The following is a 23,129-nucleotide window of genomic DNA, read 5'->3' on the forward strand; positions in this document are numbered from 1 at the left end:
AATGCATATACATAAATATTTAGAAGAGATAACATCTCTTCATTAAGTTAAAGTATTAAAATTTAGCAGAAGTTCAGATAATGGACACAACATTTATTTCAGAAAATACAAAAATAAAAAATGGGTAAATCAGGTTGTCACTTAATAGTATTGTTAGAAAATTAAGATAAATTAGGTCATATATTTTCAAAGATCATACATCTTTAAGTAGCTAATCAGGATGGATAATTAGGAATCCAATTATATGTAGGATTGAATTGAGACACAGCAGAGAGTTTTCAGTTCTCTCTGCATGACAAGCAAATTATTGTACATCAGGGCTTTTCTGAATAGTAAAGAACAATATCAGAGTCAGTATGACTGTTGCCCATCTGGGTCTTTCCAGATATCCCTTCTTTTCCATCTGAAAGTCTTCTCCAATCACAGTGAAGATCTTTGGATTTTTGCATTGCATTTACAGAAATCCCACAGCCTTTTGGAGGGCGGTATCTTTTGGGCAAAGGTGTGTTGAAGGCCTTCAGATCCCTAGAGTATTTGATTTCCTTCAAATGAAGCAGGGTACAAAGCAGTCGTGTGGGCCTGGCACTGCCGGACTCCCTGGCTGTGTAAGACGATTTGTGGTCTGCACAGACGCGTTAGTTCTGGTACGACTGAGGTGCGTCAGCCCTGGGGTGTGTGTACATGTCACCGCACCTGAGGAACACAAGCACAGCCGGCCTGTTGCATCCCAGACCCTCACTCACTCTGCGTATGTATAGCATATGTATGTGTGTTTCTGCCTGAGTAATTTCAAACAGATATTATTATCTGAAAATACATTAGGATATACCAAGTTAGTACAATAAAATCTGTAGCTTTCCTTGACGCTCTTTATTACAGTTTTAAATGTGTTTTCCTTTTTAAAGAAATGAAGGGGCAAGGCAAGTGCACCCATACTGTGTATCCTTTGCAGTTTACAGCTTACAAAATTGATTTGTCTCGGTGAGTTTAATGACTATACTTTTTTGTTTGTTTTCTGTCCATTGAATATGAAGGAGCTGCAGAATTGGATTATATGTTCATTAGTTTTGCATCAGCTGCTTGATACCAAATTCATAGGCTGTAACGTTCATATTTTGTCATTTACCTCTTAGACTTTCATTCATATTTTCAGAAAATGAAGTTTGAAAACTTTGAAACTTTGGAATAAACATAACAATCTGTCGGGCATGCATGCTTCTATGTTTCATTGTTCTGTATCACAGATAATGGTCTATTTTCACTTTATCTTCTTATTATTCCTTTTAATTTTTTCCCCCCATTTTTTCTATTACATAAATAGAAGCCATAAAATACTGTGGATTATTTTTTCAAAAACATCTTGTGTCAGGTTTGTTAAATCCGGTTTAAGTATTGTTAAATAGTATGTGTGTTTCTACATTGCACTTGACCTTGATATCTGCAGAAACCAACCAAAATAAAGCTCAGTCCTCCCAATTGCAAAGGCACAGTAACAGTTTCTTGAAATAAAAAATTTCCATAGTGTATATATTTGTGGACAGAGCAATCATTTTGAAGCTGAATATTTTTTTCGCATGTTTTGTAGACTGACCATTATCTACAGCAGAAATACCCCTAACAGCATTACTGTTAACTATTTCAAAGACGAAGGTTCTGAGAGACTGAAAAATACTGGAAGAAAAAAAAAGCTCCATTATCTTTTTTAAATTAATGCTGTAATTGCTGGCTTATCTTCAGAAGTGATAAGTTTTTCAATATTTAGTTTCAAAGATAAAAAATTTATGTATTTTCCTTAGTGTATGACTATAACTGATATGCAGAGAACTCAACTGTTCACCTGCCAAGTACTCAGGAGGAAAAAAATAAGTGAATGATAGAAAATAGAAGTTAAAGCACATTGCAAAAGGGAATTTAGAAAAATATTGAGAAGTCTGATGCTTAAGGGCTGAAATATAGTAGAGGATCCTATGGACTGTATACAAAGATAGGCAAGGTAGTTGCAAATGTACTATTTGAATATGACTATCCATGATATGTTGTTCTATGGGGTATGGATTAATATGCTGAAAACTCAGATTAGTTCATTGGGACCTACTCAGAAAGGAAACACAAGATGGAGAATTATTTTTCTTTTGGACAAAAAAATCTGAAGAATAATGAAAAATAAACGTTTCAGATGTACGTTGGTTCTATAAGGAGCAAGGACATAGTTTTCTAGTCAGTCACGAGGGAGAATTACTAACGAATCATACCGAAGAATCGGAACCCCAAACTGCTTAACGTCGTCTTTACATTAGGGTTCATTCACGGGGATGGTGAGTTGTGTTAACACCGTTAGCACCAGTAGTAATGCCTTGAGAACTCAGCATAGGCTAGAGACAGCAGAGAGAAATCTCTGCTTCAGTGATTTCAAGGTAACGGAGCTAGGTGACCTTCGTCTTAGGTAGAGAGCTGACTGAAATAATTTCCGATTTTTCGTGTAAGACCATATGAAGGATGGTATCCACTTTTTAAAAAGTAAAAAGAAAAAACAGGAAATTATGGAACAAAAAGACTGAAAAAATACTTGAATAACTAATCAAAAAATGTTAAGCATCTAATGATAGCAAGGAAATAAATTCCAGCCAACACGGCTGTTCAGAACAAATCATGTCATACCAATTTCTTTTTATGACAAGATAACATAGCTTACTGGGAGAGAAAAATTAAATGTCAGAAGTTATCTTGACTTTTGGATGACTTCTGATACTATTTCACAAGATATTTTCAAAATCAAGCCAAAATAGCAGGTTTTAACTGAAATTAATATGAGAGAGATGAACAGCTTGTATAGTCAAACTTGAAAATTTATCAGGGAATCACTTTCAAAGGCAGAAACTGTTTTCAATGCATTCTGTGGTAATATATTCTGCTTCTGATGCTGCTCAATATTTTTATTACGGAAAAGTAAAGGACAGAAATTGGGTGTAATTTTTGCTGCAAGGATTTTGGGGGGACAGAATTTAAATTCAAAAGACTATCTTTGTGCTTGTCTTTAATGAACTTCATGCATATTTTTCCTTTTCAAAGATCTGTTCACCTTCTGAGAAATAGCTGAATGAAATACGGGATAAGAAATGACAGTCTAGGTAACTGCTAGATTATATTAGATCCCAAGCAAAAATGGCATTAGGGAGTAAAAACTTTTTTTTTTTTTTTTTTAGGGGGAATGGACATGATGAGATTTGAAGTTCATTCTAGGCCTGTTTTCTTCAATTCTTAGAAATTCTGAATTATGTGAAAATCATTTTCTCGCTTCATAAAGTACTCTTCATTAATCAAAACAGAAATCTTTGATAATCAGTCTATAAAGAATAAACTCACTTTTTCTCATTGACTAGTTAAAATGTGATAAAACATAAATGCCATTTATTTACCATATCCTTTTTGAAATTCAATATAATCTTTTAAGTACTTTGTTAAATGAGTCTGTGCCAAAAAACAAAAACAAAGCTTGGTCATAAGGAAGCTTAGAAGGATAATGTGGCATGAAAACCATATGATAAAATGTAACATTTTAATTTTGTTGTACTTGATAAGGCAATTATTTATATTTTTAAAGCAACTACTTTTCTTTAGGATACTTGTTGAATATACCTATTTAACCTGCTTTAATATTTGTGAAATTCAGTTGAATTGAATTGAAATTCAGTTGAATTGAACAGTTTCAGTTACTGTCACTTATAGATTTTGGACTACCTTACCACTGAAGTGTAGACCATACCATGCCCTAGCAGCAAACTGGATACTATTTATATAAATTTAATTATTAAATATTATGAGGCATCCTAAGGAGTTCACCACAGCTGAAAACTCGAGTGTAACTTAGGCTATGTGCAGTTCTGGATGTGCTTTAGAAGTGACAAGGCATGAGCCAAGACTGCAAGTTCATCACTTCAGTTTGTTTGTGCAGCAATATTTACAGTGCAAGTCATCATTTTTTTTCTCTCATTTCTTTCTGCTTATTCGAGAAAACTGCAGTCAGCCCACACACAGGCAGACTTTCTCTTATCCAGCTGCTTGAGCTCTGACTTTCTGTTGAGCATAGGTTATGGGGTGGGAGGTTGAGAGATGCTGTTTTCCTATGCCAAATCATATGCATCTGTTAGAGGTACCCCATATCAGCTGGCTGAAAAATAAGGAAGATACATGTCTCAGTTAGGAAGCATTGACTATACACTGACCACAGCATAAAGTAACGATAAAGCTGATGCGCCTGTACTAATTGCTTGCTGAGATTATTATGCCACTTGAGAAATTGTCGCAACCACTGCCTTATAATTTCTCCTTCAGTTGCTGTCTTTTTTATTTATTGTTTGTAAATATAACAGCTAATAACTATGTTCCAGTTTTTAGGGTATTAGTGAAAGAATTTGATCAGTAAATCCAAAAGAGTAAAAAAAAAAAAAAAAAAAAAAAAAATTATACATCTATGACTTCTGGGGTAGCAAGAGATTAACATGCACTGGAATAAAAGAAAATGATGAAAAGACAGAAATAGAAATATTAAAACCACTGTAAACTTGAATTTTTTTACAGTGTATTAAGGAAAATGTAACTATGCTTTTTCTGGAAATTTACAAACTAGAGCGACTGGATCTAGTCCATAATGCAGGTGTCTTCAGTGGGGAATAGCCTGCCTGGGATGACATGCGCCACAACCACTGACAGAGTGCGGACAGAAGGAGGCTTTAAAAAGCGAACAAAATGCCAAGTCTTTTAACAGTATTACCATTATGGCATAGGTGGTGATTATGACTCTTAAATGCAAAAATGAATTTGATAAGAGATATTCAGAGAATAAACAACTTAAATATTGTCATCAATCCTTATTTTGAGGCCTCTCTCTGAAGATGTAGCCTTCTTGGAACTCATTACCATGTCTAGGCTATATATTACATATGCGTCCTGATTTCCATGATATAACTGCTACTGCTTTGAATCGTACCTGACAGAGCAGTATATATATAATTGTAAGTTAATGGAGAGACTACTGACTTTTAGCCTAACTTTAAAGTTTAAACTGACAATTCCTTTAGAACCTGCAGCTATCGGCTGCCTGGTTTTGATCATTTTTTATTACTAGTATTAACATAAACCTGCTACTTTATTGGTTGGAATTAGTTAAAATAACTTTTGCCATTTGGGATCATAAGTACAAATGTGCATATCATCGTACACGAGAACTTCGGCATACCACTGTATGTGGCAGCCAAAATACTGTAGCTGTTTTGAGTCTTACTTTTCCTCCCCAGACATGATGATGTACAAATGAATGCCATTATGATTAGTATCGGGACAAATATGGGTTATGATGTTTTAAATTCTCCTGTGAATGGAAGGCATTTATTTGGTGGGGTGATTTTGCTGGTAAACCAAGGCTTCAGTTAAAATGCAGAGCACCTGAGCACTGTACAGCCCTTTATGCTGGTGTCAGCTGTGGCCGCGCTGTGAATTCATGTTACAGAGAGGACTATATCCAAACACTCCCCCTGCATAAGCTGTTTGCATTTGGAAATTGTATATTTATTTTTTTACCAAGAAGATTAATTATAAAATTAATTTTCAGGCTTACTGCCATGCAGATTTTTCTTACCAGCATGTGTACTCCCACAGTTAAGCTTTCACTACTAAGAATACAGTTTGTTGAAAGCTTCATGAGTTCCTTTATTGAAATCTTGAATCTGCAATAGAGTTTTATACATCATAATTTGCTGTATACAGATAATTAAAAAATGGCATATTCCTATGTAAATTTTAAACAGCTTCTGTAGTTCCTTACTGTGTAAAAACATAAAGCGTGGTTTGGATTTTCTTTAGCTGCACTATAGTATTATGTAAATTGTTTCCATTTAACTGCTCAAGACAAAATATTTGAAAATACCACACTAGAGAAATGCTTATTCAAGAGTCTGTATAAAAGGCAGAGTTTTTGCTCCTGATTTTCAGGGCTCAGTTTTGAAAGCTTCATTTTGTCCCAGACTCATTCAGAAAATTCAGGAGAATTTAAAATGAGGAGCCAACTGGCCTCTGCTTCGCTTAAGCCAGAAAGGTGGGCTGGTAAAGGCGATGGAGCGAGTCCATTGCCCTCGGTGGGCTTTGCATGCAGCGCCCCGCACGGCGTGCCCCGAGGGGCTCGGGGTGGAGGAGAGCCCCTCAGGAGCAAAATCCACAGCTCTGAGTTAACACCTGGAGCACAATATTCGTAGGCTGAGCTCAGAGGTTCTTAGCCAGCCAGTATAAAGCGCGGAATTCACCAAAAGAGTTGCAGTAGCAATCAGCAAATCTTTCTCCCCTTGTCTAGTGGTTATGGGATTACACAGTAACCTGTGCCTGTCAGTGTTGAAATTCATAATATAGTAGGAATTTTCATTTTAAGTAATGTTTCTCTTCCTAATTTAGACAAACCTAAATAGGAAACTTTACTGTAAATACTATAATGGCATGATTATGTTCTTAAAACATGTAGTTCTGTACCATGAAATATTTCCTAAAAAATTGGAGCTCTAGCAATATCTAATCAACCTAGAGAGCAGACTGGCTGAACATTTGTTAGTGTTTTATTTTAACAGATATATAGCTATATGCAAAAGATCCGGTGAGTGTTTCAGATGAACCATTTAAATTAATGCTATCTCAATCATCATTCAAGAACATTATCCTCCAGCATAATTAACTTAGTATTCATTTACATTATGTACTGGAGAATAATAACTAAGTGAAATGTTGCAGGTATAAAAGATGGTAGTATATATATTACAATCTTAAAATTAGTCTTTCTTTAGACAATCCCAAGTGTATTGGCAGTTACTTATCTCCAAAATCATGTGCCTTCTTTTCTCTAATCATGCTTGAGTTTGGTTTTTATGCTTTGCATGCATGTATACAAAAGCTGTCACCTTACTGTTCACAGATAGAATGTTTTAAAGTAGGTATTTAAAGTAGAAATTACAAGCAGCTGCTGAAAATTATTTCAGAATTAATCAGATGCAAAATCTGCATCTCATTCCTTTATAACTATCTTCATATCTACACAAGGTTAGTCAGATACTACACAGGGACGGGGAAATTACAATGCAGAAATTGAATATTGATCTGTAACTGTTATTCATTAGTAATAAAATCAATTACCCTTACTGTTATCAATAAATATTTTTGAACTAATTTAAGAGTTTGATTAGAAAATACCAGGTTAACTACTAATGTAGACAGGAACAACTTCATAGAATTTGAGGACATTAGACATGATGTTATTTATAACAGTGATGAATATGCTGTGTAGTAATTATTTACTATAACAGCCAAAAGCCTATCATTTTCTCTAATCCAGCAGGCTTAATCACTAACACTCTGATTCAACAATTTCCTATAGAACAAGAAAGTATTTCCCTGTATAGCTCATATTATATGTCTGGTATATTATTGTCTAATTACTTTTAGAACAAAATTATATTTTTAATTTATATCCATTTTTCATAAGACAGGCTAGAAAAGCAAGTAATGATACATTAAAATTCACCATGTAATGCATATCACATAACGTGTACCGCAGGGAAAATTTCCTTGTCTTGATTAGGATAGACTCCAATAGCACAAGAAGAATTCTACATGATCCAATTTTTGTATTACATGATTATGTTGAAGAGAAATTAAAAGTTATTGAAGGAGAAATTCAGTGAGGCTGTTTACTTGTTGCTCAGGTTTCTAGTAGCTAATGATACTACTGTGGAAAAGTTCAAACAGAAAAAGTCTGAGGATCCAAGCAGGTTTTTCCACTTTGCTTGTCTTAATTAGAGTTTATTAGACAAGAGATAGAAAGAGAATATGTGTGAACAAGTATGGTCAGCCTCAGAGTTCAAAAACACATTTAAGAGAGGTAGACTTAAGTTTTCTGTACCATAAAGAAGCTAGGTTTTTATTAGCAACATAATTTTATCTATGGCCAATTCTTTCCTCTTAAGCATGTAATTATACTCTAAGAATGTTTCCCTCTCTCATAGCCAAATATTTTTATGTGGTCATAGGTTCAGACATCCTGATATGAAAGTATTCTCCAACTCGTCATCTTCCTCTGCTTTTCTTTGTCCAAAAATGTAACTGGAACTTAGATCTGAAAAGGAATTAAAATAACTTAATCGGTTCTATTTGTATCTGGCTCCAGTGAGTGGATCTGCTTTAAAGTCAGCACAATTAAGACAGTATACATTGATTACCCTCCCACATACACTGGAAAGAATTGTTAATGTTCTAAATTGTGCAGACTACTGTGCTTTATCTCTGCTTTTATCCTTGGCCACTGACTTTCACTTTTTAAATGCCTGAGAAATATCTTAGTATTCATTAATTCATTAAGTATTATATGCATTTTTGCTAAAGTCAGAAGTGAGTGCTCACTGAATATTTATCTCTGTCATACACGAGTCCATAGCTTTTTGTAACGCAAAAGAGAATTACCTTTAGAATCTTTACAGATTTGTTGTTAGATCTACTTTTATTTGATGATATCAAGTGTATTTAACACTGTATTTCTGACAACATGTTTTAAGAAAATATGTACTGCTGATGTTGGTGGCATTTATCTTGGCAGACACAGTGATAGCTGCTCCAGCATGTGTTTGTCTGCTTCGGCCTCAGCTCACCTTCACAGAAATAGAACAAGAAGTTTATGAAATCTAAATAAATGTAGTGTTTGAAATTGAATTAAAAATAGAAATTTAAAAGCACAAATGAAATTGATATGAACTACAGAAAATATTGCTTATAGTATCTTATGTTTATGTCTGAGATTTTTTTCTTTTTTTAAGATCCTTAATGAAATATGGACAGAAAGGTACAGAAAGAGTTGACATGGGAATCGGAATAGAAGCGTTCTGGAGGAAATGTAGTTAAGCAGGAGAGGAGGGAGATGTGCCAACATACCTTTTCTTCTGTAGAGCGAGGTGCTGTTTTATAGAGGTTGTTATTTCCTGCAGTAATTATACATTGCTGTCACAGTAGCAATGGTATCAGGGAATAACCTGCAATCTTGTTGCATTATCTTTTTTATTCTTGATGCAAAGACATGGAAGATTCAAGAACGAATGAACACTTCCGTATTGAAAGCTTTATTTTTAAGACGTGTAGCTGAAAATACTGTAGATTTTAAAATAATTTTAGAGAGACCATTAAAATGAACAAAACAGTGTTTTTAATTATAAACTGTAACAGCCATTGAAGGGTATTTTAGGAAAGGAGAGCACCTTCTTAACTGCTGACGAGGCTTATACTATAATTTGAAATTAATGTATCCATTCAAATCAGTTGCATACTGTAGCTTTATAGATATATAAGACCACAAAAACCTTCTTACAGGAAGTCACTGGAAAGATCTTTGTACTTATTAGCATAAGATATATGATAATTGCTTTCCCAGCTTATATTTACAGTCATATGTGAAAAAGAATGAGGGTTTATTTTAGTGATGCCATATTTTTCCTTCTTATAAAATGTAAAATAATAATAAAGATCTAAACTCTGCAGCGTATATTCTGGCCAAGGCTGTCACCAAAGCCTAAAAATTACAATATTCTGTTTTGAATGTATGTGTGGATTTTGAAGCAAATTAGATGTATGATCTAAGTGATTCAGAGTGTAAATATGTATTGGCGATAACCATATTGGATTATTTTTATTTGTGCTTATTGAAGAATATTAAGGTACTAGTACTACATATTAGTCAGCTACTAGAACTTTAAAAGAGGAGTAATGACGAGCAAATACTGAATTAGAAAAGTTAGATGATCAGAATTTTTCTTATTAACAGTAATCCTAGTGCTGTCGTTTCAAGTTTTAAAACACATTTGTTATAAAGTTGGAAATCCATGGAACAGATTTCCAGCTAAATTAGCTGGAATTAATTAATACTACAGGTATAAGCCTGATATTTTGTTTAAAATATATAAGGAAATACTTCCAGATGTCCAAATAAAAGCCAGTCTAGAGAATATTACTAAATATATAAGAGCATTACCACTTTTTACTGCCTAAGCAGGCTACACTGTACTTCTAGTCCTGACTTTGTGCTTTTGTTTATTCAGGTTTGAATTCACTGTAACCTAAGTGAAATAGTGTAATGAAGCTCTAATTTAAACAGCTAACTAGTAATTGAGATATATATTGATTTCTCTGAAGAGGAAGGGAAGCACATTTTTAGCTCTACTGCTTTGAGGCATCTCGTGGGAGCTTCAGCCTAAGCAACTTTATTGGCATATTATAGCTGAAAGTCGCTCTCAATTTCTTTTACAGATGAATGTGGGAACTTATAACTGAATGAAAAAACAAAGATAAAAAATTAGTCCGAACAAGTTTGTTTCCTTGTGTCCTCCTCTCACTACCTTCATTCTGTTCCGATTGAACAGTCCGACTCCTGCATGATTGCAAGGCTGTAACTTCCCAGCAAGCTGCCTTAGACAGCTTGTAAATCTCCTGTGACAAGATATATCAAGAGACTGAACTGGCTGTACTGCTGGATGATTTTACTAGGTCAAGGATCTCAGACAGAAAGTTCAGAAGTCCATTCTAAGCCACTGAACTAGCATGCAGAGGTGTGAAATTTTTTTGTAAGTAATGGCATAGAAGGGAGTTTCTAGCTTTACATGTGTTTTTGTGTAGGATGAATGACCAGCTGGATAGACTAGAGTCAGTCTTCTATGAATGTCCTATGTGAGACTCAAAATCATGACTCAGAATGAACATTGCCATCCTTAAATGCTTTTAAGAAAGTATTGTGCTAAAAGATACTTATGTATGTCTGATTTAAAACTCCTACAGTCATGTAAGATTTACTTATGTTTTGAATTATAGCTGATAAGCCAGAAAACTAGCACAAAAATCACAAAATTTTCCAATGTATTGGACAGATTGGAGAATTTTCTTCAGAAAACTGTAATACGGTGTGAAAATCAAATGATGGCTTTCACTACTCCAAATAGTTTACTTTATAGCAAGAATCAATTCCTGCCAATTCCCAACCTAGCCTAAACTTACTTTGGTGGTTCTAAGACCCTACAGACGTCTAGCTTGGTATCTCTTTCTTTCTCTTCTGTTATCCAGCAATATTTTAATGATACTATGGTTCACAAATAAGCAACAGTGGCATGTTTGGGTTCTAACTGTTTGCTTAGTTCAATAATACATTGAATCAGTTATCAATATAATATCCATTATAAATGCAAATCCAAACTACATTTTCATGAACTTCATGATCCTCTTTAACAGCAAATGTCTTTTTGCTTTACTCTTTATTTTCTAAATTGAATAAATAATAGATAAGTACCTTTAATAGCACATAATGATGTGAGGACATTTTTAGAGGAGCTCAATTTTCTATTAGATTTTATTTTCTATTTTATTTTGCTGAGGAGAGTTCAAACTAAAAATTATTCTTTACTTGTAAGTAAATATTTCAAGGTCTCTTAGAACTCCAGTACTCGAAACACTGGTTACTCACATGCCATATGGTCCAATATAAAACCTCTCAAATGCTGTTTCCTGAGGTCACAGCATATTCTTAGGACTAGCTATATACCTATGATGTGACTGTATCCCAAAATATGATTCTTTATGGATTTGCAGGCCCAGCCTGCAAAGGCATTGCAATGCACAAAGCTGAATTCATGAGTTATATTACTATCATTTTGAGATACCTTGCTTGTATAGACAGAGTGAGAATGCACGTTCTTTGTAGTTGGATCTGCACCAACAGTAGATAATATGCCATTCCCCAAATTAGAAAGAAGGCCACTAAAAATCAAGTGACTGACATTACAAGATTTGAAAAATGAATTATTTCTCAATCATTTAAGTCCTTTGTTTTCTACATTTCTGGAGCTGTAGCTCTCTGGAATAGAAAAGGCTCTACCTTTGGAGCTAACTCCACCCACGGCTGGGGAGAGGTTGGAATATTAATGCCTATCCTGGAAGAGGTGTTGGTGGAAGAGACCTGAGCCCTTTTGTCTGCTCAACAGAGAGACAAGCTGGTCTCTAAGTATGGCAGACTGCATGGTAAAATGTCACAAAGTCTGTCAGCTCCATGGGTACTGAGGAGGTAAAAGGGGAATACAGAACATGTGCAATAGAGTCTGCAGGCTACATACAACAGAGCAGGCTACATGACGCGTTCTGACAAGCCACATCTTTCCCAGGAGTCAAAGTGTGGGCCAGAAATGGCACCACGAGATCTGGACTTATTCCTGCCGCATTCACTACCTTAAATATAGAACAAAGGCAAATCATTTGTCCCAAACAAACGATTACTTAAAATGTGAACCCAAATGGATCAAAACCAAAGGTAGTGTTCAAACAAATATCTGGAAACAGAAGCTTTTAATTGGAAAGCTTTTGCTTTATCATGGCAGCCGTGGCAGAAAAGGAAAAACTTCCACTGAAGACATAGAGCACGACTAAGATAAAATTGCAGAGGTATTTTTATCCTCTCTGTATATGCACATATGTGCATCTCTGTTTCTTCAGATTCTAAAGCATTCTAGAATGGTATGTCAGAGAGACCTAGAGCTTTCCTGTTCATCTGTGCTAAGTGAACACTGTAAAAGAGGTTTCCCTAGCAACACAATCGTATGTAATCACTTAAAATAGCTTTTCTACAACTTCTAGGATTTCTTAGTGGTTTGCACATGATTTCCATTTAAATCAAAATCTATTTGCCCAGTTCTAAAAAGCTCTTCATTTTCTCCACCTTTATTAAAATTAACAGACCTGAAAATGCTCATGTCTAGCACGAATGCCTCCCTTTTGACTTCTGATTTTCCAGGTAAACCGAAGCATAGCAAATCATGACAGTGCCTGTCCACTTTCTCTAATGTATCCCATCTATGTTGGCTGCTCAAAACATTTATAGTAAGTGTACTTATACTTTTGCATTTTACTAGCACTTTGCAGAAAAATGTGGTCGATCAGTTCATGTTCTGTCCCTAGGAAGCAGATATCAAACACCTATCTCTAACGTGACCTATCTTTAACATCCTCGCAGGAGGGGAGGCAGAGTTTACAAACTGAAACACAGGAAATTCCACTGAGTGCAAGAAAGCACATGTTTACTGTGAGGTGAACACTGGAACAGGTCCCCAGAGAGCCTGTGGAGGCTCCATCCTTGGAGATATTCAATGCTTGACTGGACGTGGTCCTGTGCAACATGCTCAGGGCGACCCTGCTTGAGTAGGAGGATTGGACCAGATGATCTGTAGCAGCCCCTTCCAACCCCAATTATTCTCTGATTCTGGGATGTGAGTAAAGTCCGATACCAAGAGACGATGTGATTCCTCTGAGTTTATACAAGCAACAAATCTGAAAGAGAACCCATGGGTCGTGAATTTCAGATCCTAACGCAACTAATCATAAAGTAATATATTTAAAAAATTAAAAGGTGGCTGACAGCTTGAACTTGATTAAATCAAATGTTAATATGCAGCTAAGCACTCTTAGGTTCTTGCCCAAACTTTTTCAAAGTACACATAGGAAAAACGAAATGTCATTCATTGCTCTCTTTTCCAATGAATATGTTTGTTTAGTCTAAATGAGTTTTAGTTGAGAAAACAATGAAGGAAACATCATATACTGTTTCATTTCTAAATAAGGCTGTTTCATGCAACTGTAGAACACAATATGAGAATACAGTACCCTATTTCTTGGCAAGTCTTTAAAACTGTAGTCATTTAAATACTGTATCATATATTTAAACCTCAAATGAAGTAATGACTTCAAGGTAAAATATTTAGTTATCTTTCTTGTTACTTGTGAGCAGTAGACAGACTTTTAGTGAAATATCCTAACTCATAGTATAGGAGGAGAACTGTTACAAGAATTAAATGAAAGATGTTTTATGCAAATTATTATTGTACAGGCACAATTGTTAGGAAAAGCCAGGTTATAAGATCTTGTTCTGTTTGTTTTAATTAGCTTTGAACTGTGTTTTGACTAATAGAGCATTTCCTGGCAAAGGGGAGGATGGAGCCCACTGGAAGAAGATTCATTGTCATAGCTGAGTGGCAAGTTCTCCTGCCAGCATAGCTGAAGTGGAGTCTGACTCCTCTCAGCAAGAAATTTTGTTATAGTTTTTGTTTTTAGACTATGTTTGTGTTTTTTATATTATTTATATTTAAAATTATTTATAATATATTTATTACTCCGTTTACTTCCCTTAAGATCATTTTGTGAATCCAGATAGTACTTTAGCATGATTTTTGCCACATACGGATATTATAAACAAGCCGTATTCTTCATCAAATCACTTGAAATGGTCATTCTCTAAATATAATAATTTTTTCTAGTAGAATGAAAGGAGCTAAATAAATTGGTATGTATTAGGCTTACTCTAGCTGTTTGACTGTAACAAACATATCCCTGTATTTCTTTAAACATGAAATATTTTACTAATATTTAGTAATTATTTAGTAATCCTCATTGGTCACAGTATTTCATATAGTTCAGAAGCAAACAACTCAGCCAGAAAACAATCGTGAAAATAAACTGTCCTTTTTTAAAACGCTTTCTAGCAGTAGCTTTCAAATTAAGCCCTTGTCTCTTCCCCTTTTTAAAAAATGCTTGAGCAATCATACAATTTCCTGTTGATTTCGCAGTTGCATATGCTCAGAACGTCTGTAAAAACAGTCTTACTGCTCTGCATGTCGCATGTTTAATCATATCCTTAACTTTTTTTCTGGCAACATTAAGAAATGATTTTAAAAACTTAGTAACTCTTTAAAAAGTAATTTAACACCTGTCTTTACTGAGAGCAAGCTACGTGGAAATGAGAAGAGAATTAAATCATAAAGAAATTGTTTTGAAATGGGTAGAATGGTCATAGTTTCTTAATGTACTAATGTATTAAATGGTAATTTTTCTCCCTTGCTTGTGATACTTCATTTATGAAAGCTGTGCATGTTAAATAATACTGCCTGTAAAATATTCTGTGCTTTTATAAGTCATATTATTTCTCACCGTAGCTTGCTTTAAGAGGAGGTGTTAGGCTATATGACATCCAGAGGTCCTTTTTAGCTTTAAATTATTCTATGATTCAATTTTGGTAGTTATGGAAAAAAAATGTTTTGGATAAATATACACTCTATCCAGAAACTAAACATAAAATGTATTTCAAAATAGAAACCCATTTCTTCCTTTAGTCTTTAATAACTGTTTCAGCCTACTTTAATGTCACATAGTTTTTGCCCTTTCAAGTTCATCACAAGATGTCGCAGTAGAAGGACAAAGTAGAAAAAAAATCTGCTGAGGATGCATTTCAGACGTATTGATTCTAATTTCTGTACTAGACATTTTTGTATGAGGCAACAGTTTTTATTTTGCCTGAATAACTTTATTCAACATTGCTTACTACATTTCCCCTTCACTTAAAAAGTCTGTTGCCTCCTTGCATGTAATACACTTTTATGAAAATGGTAATTCTGCCCTTAAATTTTAATTCTGCATCAGATGCCACTTATAGTAACTTCCCAATGTTTCCATACTCAGTAAGCATTGGATATCCAAGTAGAACTTTCCTGGTTACTCTCACTTGTATTTTTTGTCCAATTGAGAATGAATTAAAGTAAACTGCTATTAAAATTCAGCTAAATTTCACTAATTAGCCTATGTGCTATATGTGCATTGTTAAATTCATAAGACTAATCTCTGGCATGAGCAGATGCAGCATCTTATTGATGCCAGTAGGGTGTTCATCAACCATAATTGCCCAGAATGTCATCCCTGCTCCCCAGCTGCCAACCTCTCTTCTACTCCTTTAAAATACCGAAATGTCACATGAGCTCTACAAAGCCTCGCTTCAGAGAGGAGATCAGCTACAGTATCTTAAATGACCCGTTTTAAATGTCCCTAGTTTTAAATTCATTCTTTGACCTTTAGTTAAAGGTCATCTTTAGTAGACAATTAGTTTTTGCTTGTCCCTGATGTAGTAACGAAGCATTTCAGCAATCCATAGTAGACTGACATAGATTGACATCTTTTTAAAATATAGTGCTGAATATGAATTTAATTTTTATATGTCTTAAAGAAAATAAGTATGAAGGTTCTGGTTCACAGTATATAGGCAGGCTGCTCATGTGAAGAGAAAGTTTTAAAACTAAAATATGAAATATCTGTTAAAATGTAGACAGTTAAACAGATTTTGAAACAGATCTGATCTTCTGTTTTCTTGTACAATATAGCTGTGAGATTACAATAGCACAGAAAAATACTAAAATGTTACTGCTTATATCATCACATGTAGATGCATTAATATTATCCTTTAGTTGATTCTCTCTCATGTAGAAATACTGAGGAAGTATGGTAACTTTTGGACCCAGCGCAAGAAGTTATGCTTGCACAGAATGTTTTATGCATACTATTGAATATGTGTAGGGCTGGATCGTTATACACCATTTAAAGCAGAAATATCTTTTATGCAGTACAGGGGTATAAATGAAACACAAACATTAACTTAATGTAGGACAATCTCCTGTCAGCAACTGTGTGAGAGGTGGGAGCTAAACAAAACATTGATTGTTGCCTTTCCTTTAAATGGTAGAGTATGCACATCAACTTTTCAGATTTTTATCTGCATTGGGATGATATTGATCATATTCTTCAAGGTGATCAGACCCTAACTGAAAATATCCTTATTGGAAGTCATTGTTAGGTCTAGGGTTATCTCATTATAGCTAAGGTCACCTATATAAAAAGTCCAGGATCCCTAGTATTTTATATTATTGGATTTATATTGGATGCATGAGGATACAGATTTGAGGCAACTACATTTAGAAATAAATAAGTGAAAAAACGTACAGATGGTTTAGGCAACAGGACTTTGGGAAAGGTTAGGGGAGCTATAGTGAACCACAAAGCTGCCATAAGCAATGACCTCATGCTGTTGACAAAAAACACCAAGAAGGATATTCAAGTGGCATTTTAGTTTGAATAATATGTAAGTAATTCTGCCTTCTACTCCAGGATTGTCAGACTTTAACCGGAGTGTATCCAGTTCTAACCACAGCACTGAAAGTAGACAGACATCCTGGCGAGGGTCAGGAGACAAGAAATGGAAATGATAGAAGTTCTGTAAACATAAGATTTCTGGAAAAAAAGATTTAAGGATGGAATACTCATTTCTAAACTTTTGTCTTAGGCATCAAATGTCGTTTACAAGACTGATTTCTTAATCAGGAGAGGGAAATACTGTCATGATGTACTACTATGAATGCAGCCCTTTATCATCTTCTCTGCAAAGTATCCATCATGGTCCATTCATATACCAGGTAAAATTGGAAAACTTGATGCATTGTCACTCATCTTCAGTCATTCTCATCAATCAGTTGCAATACTTTGTTTATTTGGATACACAGAACTGTAGTCTTAATGTGAAAAAAAAAAGTTTTGACGAATGGTCATGTGTTTCAACCTGGGAAATTATCCTTTTTTATGTTTTGAAACTGAAGTTTTGTATTGATAAATAAAGCAGACATCACATTTCACTGATCATCAACATTCACTGAATATCTCTTATAAACCTCAGAGGTCATGACGAAGGAATAGTGTAATGGCTCTCCCCAAAAGAGTGCTTAGCAAAAGAAAATATGACAGCATGTGCCACATTAGCTGAGAAAAAAAATGGCATTGCATAGGCAAGAAGTTGAGCTCAGGCACTGCTCACTGATTTATTCATATCCACCTGTTCAGTGTTTATATGAGTTATTTCTTTATAACTGGCAAATCTATATATATATATATATATATATATATATATTTCTTTATAACTGGCAAAAAAAAAAAAAAAAAAAAAAAAAGATGACGACGACAATTAGATGAGTTTTCATGTCTTAAACAAGATGAACTACCAAAATAGTAAGAGCTTCATAAACAGAAACTACAGAAAAGATACTCCTCCTTCTACATCATGAACAACCACTTAGATTATGGCATAGAAAGATTCCACTAAAATAAATTAAAAGTATATTCTCTATCATATGGAAAATTAAAAAGTATGTACGTTTAGCAAAAACAGAATTTGTCAGCATCTTCTAAAGTAGAAAAATGTGTAAGAGAAATATGATAGATGCCACATTCATTACTGAAATCTAACTGCTTTGGGGCAACTAGAAAAAGAGGTAATCAGCCCACATGGTCTTGGGTTTTTTTTAATACTATGCTAACAGCATCATAGTATCTCCCAGCAAGCATGTTTAAATTGATGTGACAATGTAGCATAATGCAAATACTAGGCATAGTGTACGTATTTACAAAAATTGAGTTTCCATTAAACACTTCAATTGAACAGTGGTGACTCTTGTCATATAGAATAGATGATATATCTGGAAATGTGGGTATATGTTGTATGCTATAAATGCAAAGAAATATTTTGGAAAATAAAATATGACCAATGCATAATACATATGCTTATGCAAATTATTATATACCATATTAAAAGAAGCAAATTAAAACAAGAGGTTTATATAGACATACTTGCAAGTCCAGAATTTATCAACAGAAGTAATAATTCAATATCAAGGATTATTGTTCTTGGGCGGTATCAGTGCTTTTTCAGTTTGTGTGTACACAAGTGTGTGTTTGCGTATTATGCACAAGAACAAAGTTTTTTTAGCCCAGTAAACAAAATCCAGCAATCAAATCCTCAGAGTTTTCTTTGATGTCTCTGGAACACTGCCAGATTACTTTCTTTGAAAGAAATGAGGCCTACTTTCAGGAATTCTGGTCTCCCTGAGGGAGAATATTAAACTTCAACAGATTCCAGATAAGATGGAGAAGACCAGAGATGATCACCAACAGACTAAGTTGCACAAAATTCACAAGCATCACTTCTCAAACAGTAGCAGTTTACAGTTTATTTATCATGCATTGTTTCAGAGATCACTTAAGCTCTTAATACTTCAATTAAACCTCAGATCTTTGAACATTTTTGCTGTTTATTTGCATGCTAATTCTCCATAGGTTTAGATGTATGATCATCCCAGTAATACCATAATGTTTTACAGTGGGAAATAGTATTCAAATAAATAAAAGATCTGAAGTACCTATTCCAGCAGTAGGTTGATGAGAATCAGACCAGGTCAGTGAAAGGTCTCCTACTGTCAGGCTTTTTTCAAAACTCCAGATGCAACTCTCATAACAATAATTGTTTCCTTATAGCAAAGACCAATCATTTTAGATGCTTCCAGAAGATCAGCTGATATCTCTTGGGTATGTTTCCCTAGCAACAATTGATAATAAGGTCCCCAAACATGCTGGCAGACCTTTCACTAATTATGATTTTTGGAGAACTTAGAAATCATTAAAGAAATTTTAGAGATTGATATATAAATTCTTAGGAATTGAGGTTTTTATTTTGCATACCCCATTTTCCAGTATAGGCTTCTGTCATTTGAGCACTTAAATTCTCATTTACTTTGTCAGGCATCATGGGATATCATCCAGGAATAAGCCTGTTTGTCAGGATTAAAACAACAAACGCCTGAAATATAGCTTATCTGCAGACAGGAATCCATATTATGTAATAGACTTATCATTTCCTATCAGTGAAAGTCTTTCTTTAAGTCTTGCCTTAGTTATTGCAGATACTAGAGTACCAACAAAGATTAAAAAAGCAGAATCAAGTGAATTTATTCATGATAGCATATTCATAATGGAACTATTTTTTGGAGCTTTCTCACCTGGCCTTCCTCCTTAATAAACAACCCTTATTTCATCAAAACTCACTACGTTGTGTTTTCATCACTGAAAGTATAACTCCTAGATTTCTAAAAAAAAAGTATGTCAAGGTTTTCTGAAGAAATTAAGAAAATTATTTTCTTGTTTCCAAAGCTTTTTGGTAAGAAGCATTATGCTGCTAAAAGAAAATGCTTTCATAGTGTGCTCATGATAGAGGTATCTGTATGATTTCCTATTTTTTCCTGCTATTTTTATGTCAAAGTACTCACGTAGCAGCATGCTCATTTTGTCCTGCTTTGGCATCCAACTAAAAATGGGGCTCCTTCAGGCAGAAGTAAGCTCAGGCATGATTAGGGATGACCACTCTGAAGATATGATTTCTTTTATGGAATAAAAGCAAAGTTTATTTAATTATCTTTGGTGTACTCAGGTATGAATGTGGAAGAGCACATGGCTGCAATAATTGTCAAGTTCATTATGCCGTGGCTTTAATTATGTAAAAAGATGGTGTTAGGCGATCCTGCAAATGCTTGGTTAATCACTTGCAGACTCCATTGATTGAAATCAGTTGTGACTACCTGGAACTTTCAAAGAAGGACCAGGCCCAATATGATTTAAAAGGATGATTTCAAAGGTACAAGATATTTTCCTAAAGAGAGAAAAATATATCCAGCAACATTTACTGAAAAAGTAAGGCTTCTCTTTATTTGCTATGACTAAATCATGCTCAATATTTCATTCCTATCCAAACATATTAATTTTTGTGTGGTTTGTGTTAGATGCTGTGGGGGAGGAGAATGATGATTTTCTTAGAATTTTTTCAGTACATATTTTAGATCTTGGAGCTCAGCTAGGGTTTCTTTAACGATCTATTTTATTTCCTTGATATAAAATTTTACTTATAGGGTAACTCATAGTAATTCAGTGTTTTTTAATCAATTTCTTACAAATTTAGACTTTTAAGATGTATTAAGATAGGCTTTAATGTACAACAGGCATAACAAGCTTCTATTGCTAACTTTACAAAAAATACATTTACCTGAATATAACAATGCTTTATGAATTATATACATACCCAAACTTTTCTAAAGAGTTGCAGATTTAAACAACTCGAGAACCTTGATTTGAATGAATATGAAGGTACAAAATTTCATGAAGTCTTAGCAGAAAGTCTGTGTATAGATGGAGAAAAATGTCATATCTTACTTTAGAAGACAGCACTTCAATAGCTTCCAGATGGAATGCAACATACTTTCTTCCTTTTTTTTTTTTTTTTTTTTTTTTACGTGATATAGATACAGTGTTAATTTGGTGTTCATTAATCTCCCTTAGATCAAGATTAAACTGGCTTTCTTTCTAATGTGTGCTTGTAACTGCCAATTTATATTCTTAGGAAATTTGCATTGTCATTTAAAATAAGATATACTAAGAATATGTTTCTTACTCATTACAAATCAGTACAATACTAAACATACGGAACTATCACATTCTTACCTCGTTAGTTTTATTTTGTAATGAATTTCTGTAGTACACGTGGACTACTAGAACTTTTCAAAATGACATTTTGGAATGCATTTTCTACTGTTCAGATTGCAGATGTTCCCTAAACCAGATGCACAACTTGAAGAATAACGACTGCTAAAAATACACAAACTGTCAGCTTTGTTTTACTGAGAGAAACTACAGCTTCAAGTAAGATAGATTTGTATTTAAATATGATGTAAATACCTTAAACTATTCCCAAAGACAGATAGCAATCCCATCATATACTGCAAATAATCACACTACAAATGCATAATTTGAGTCCAAGGTGGAATAAAGGTGGAGTAAAATTGCTCTTATACAAGCAAGAAATATTGACATTATTTTGAAAAAAAATAAAATAAAAAAAATAAGGTAGGTTAATCAAATGCCTCGTATTCACATTTTTGTTCTCCATGTTAACTTTTTTTTAATAGCTTATCTTTCATGCTTACATCTTTAAGGTCTCATAGCTGTAATATTTTATTATCTGACATGCAAAAAGTATTTGTCTCCTAGTATACTAAAAAAGCTGTGAAAGTAGTATGATTTCAAATAGACCTCTGAAAAATGAAGCAATAGTGCTTCCCTTTCAGTTCGTTCATGGTTAATTACATTTGTCAAGAAGGCAGTAAGAAAAGGCAGTGAGAAATCTGACAGCCTGATGGCAACCACACAGATTGTGCATCTCCAGCAGCTCCCATTTGTCAAAGTTGTACCCATCAATAACGTCAGAATGAGGACAGTATTTCAGGAGGTTCGCTCTTCCATTGTGCTTATGTAAATTGTAGTAGAGAAAATCTGACAAACAGAGATTTTACCTTAGAGCATACTTCTTAAATGATCTGATAAGCAAAGATATCCAAAGGTCATGACAATGTTTTTTTTTTTTTTTTTTATGTGAATATTTTTTTTTTTATTATTATTCATGTGAATATGGGTGTGCACATATATAAAGTGAGTTTAATGCAGGAAGGAACTCTAGGTAAAAGCAGAGATGGTTTCAGAGAATAACTTCTATACAAGTGTGGTTTTTTAAAGTGCAAACTTTAAAACTCCTACCTCTCTGTAGATTCATCTGAGTTTTCCTCTGTGATCATCTGCAACTCCTGGGTGGGTTTTGAATCTTCTTTGACACAGTTTTCCTCTGTGCTTGTTTTGGGAATATCCTCATTTGATCGCAGTTGTTCTATAAGATTTTGTTGGTGCCAGGTTTGAATAGATCGGTGGTGCACTGGGGTAGGACCAGGCACAGGTGCCAGTATATTGTGGTGGACAGGACTGCTGTTTTTCTTCAGCCCATTTCTCTCCCGAGAGTGGGTCTTCAACCTGTTCTGAACCGGTGTCCCTCTGTGCTCATATCCTTCCTGCTGATGGCAGCCTCCAGTGCCGGCAGAGCCTTGCGAGGGGTGACTAAACCACCTCCAGCGGAGCCTCAAGATCTGCTTCACATCAAACTCTTTCTTTCCAGATACTGACATTTTTTCAGAGAAAGGAGGGAGAGGAGGAAGGAAAAAAAACCCACAAGACAAAAGCCTATTCTTCCAGAAAGGAAATGGATTCTTTGTTATCTCTCCTATTTCAACTCCTCTTCTTAAGAAAAGACAACAAAAGAACAAATACCGGTAGCCCGCTCGCTCTCTTCTGATTCATATACTGCAAGCTCTTCAAGCCGATGCTAAGCTGCTGCTAACTGTATAGGTGGGAATCCATACTGACAGGATGATGAGGTCAGACCTTAAACAAGTAAATCAGCTTAGCACAGGAAAGCAGCAACCATAACACTACCCAGCTGCTAGGCTTACACCCTCACAGCACAGCTCTCTAATATATAACCTAGCCTCACATGATCCTACGGGATC

General features: G+C 34.6%; 1 protein-coding gene across 1 annotated transcript in view; it reads right to left on the reverse strand.

Annotated features, from left to right (window-relative positions):
• KLHL4 (kelch like family member 4) overlaps window positions 1–22,748 on the reverse strand; it is a 44,135-nt gene extending 21,387 nt beyond the window's left edge. Inside the window, exon 1 of the mRNA XM_062584610.1 lies at window positions 22,330–22,748. Coding sequence (XP_062440594.1) covers window positions 22,330–22,748 — 419 coding nt within the window. The remainder of the gene's footprint in view (window positions 1–22,329) is intronic.
• Between the last annotated feature and the right edge of the window lie 381 nt (window positions 22,749–23,129).

The sequence above is a fragment of the Rhea pennata genome, chromosome 11, assembly GCF_028389875.1.
Source record: "Rhea pennata isolate bPtePen1 chromosome 11, bPtePen1.pri, whole genome shotgun sequence".
Lineage (NCBI taxonomy): Eukaryota > Metazoa > Chordata > Aves > Rheiformes > Rheidae > Rhea > Rhea pennata.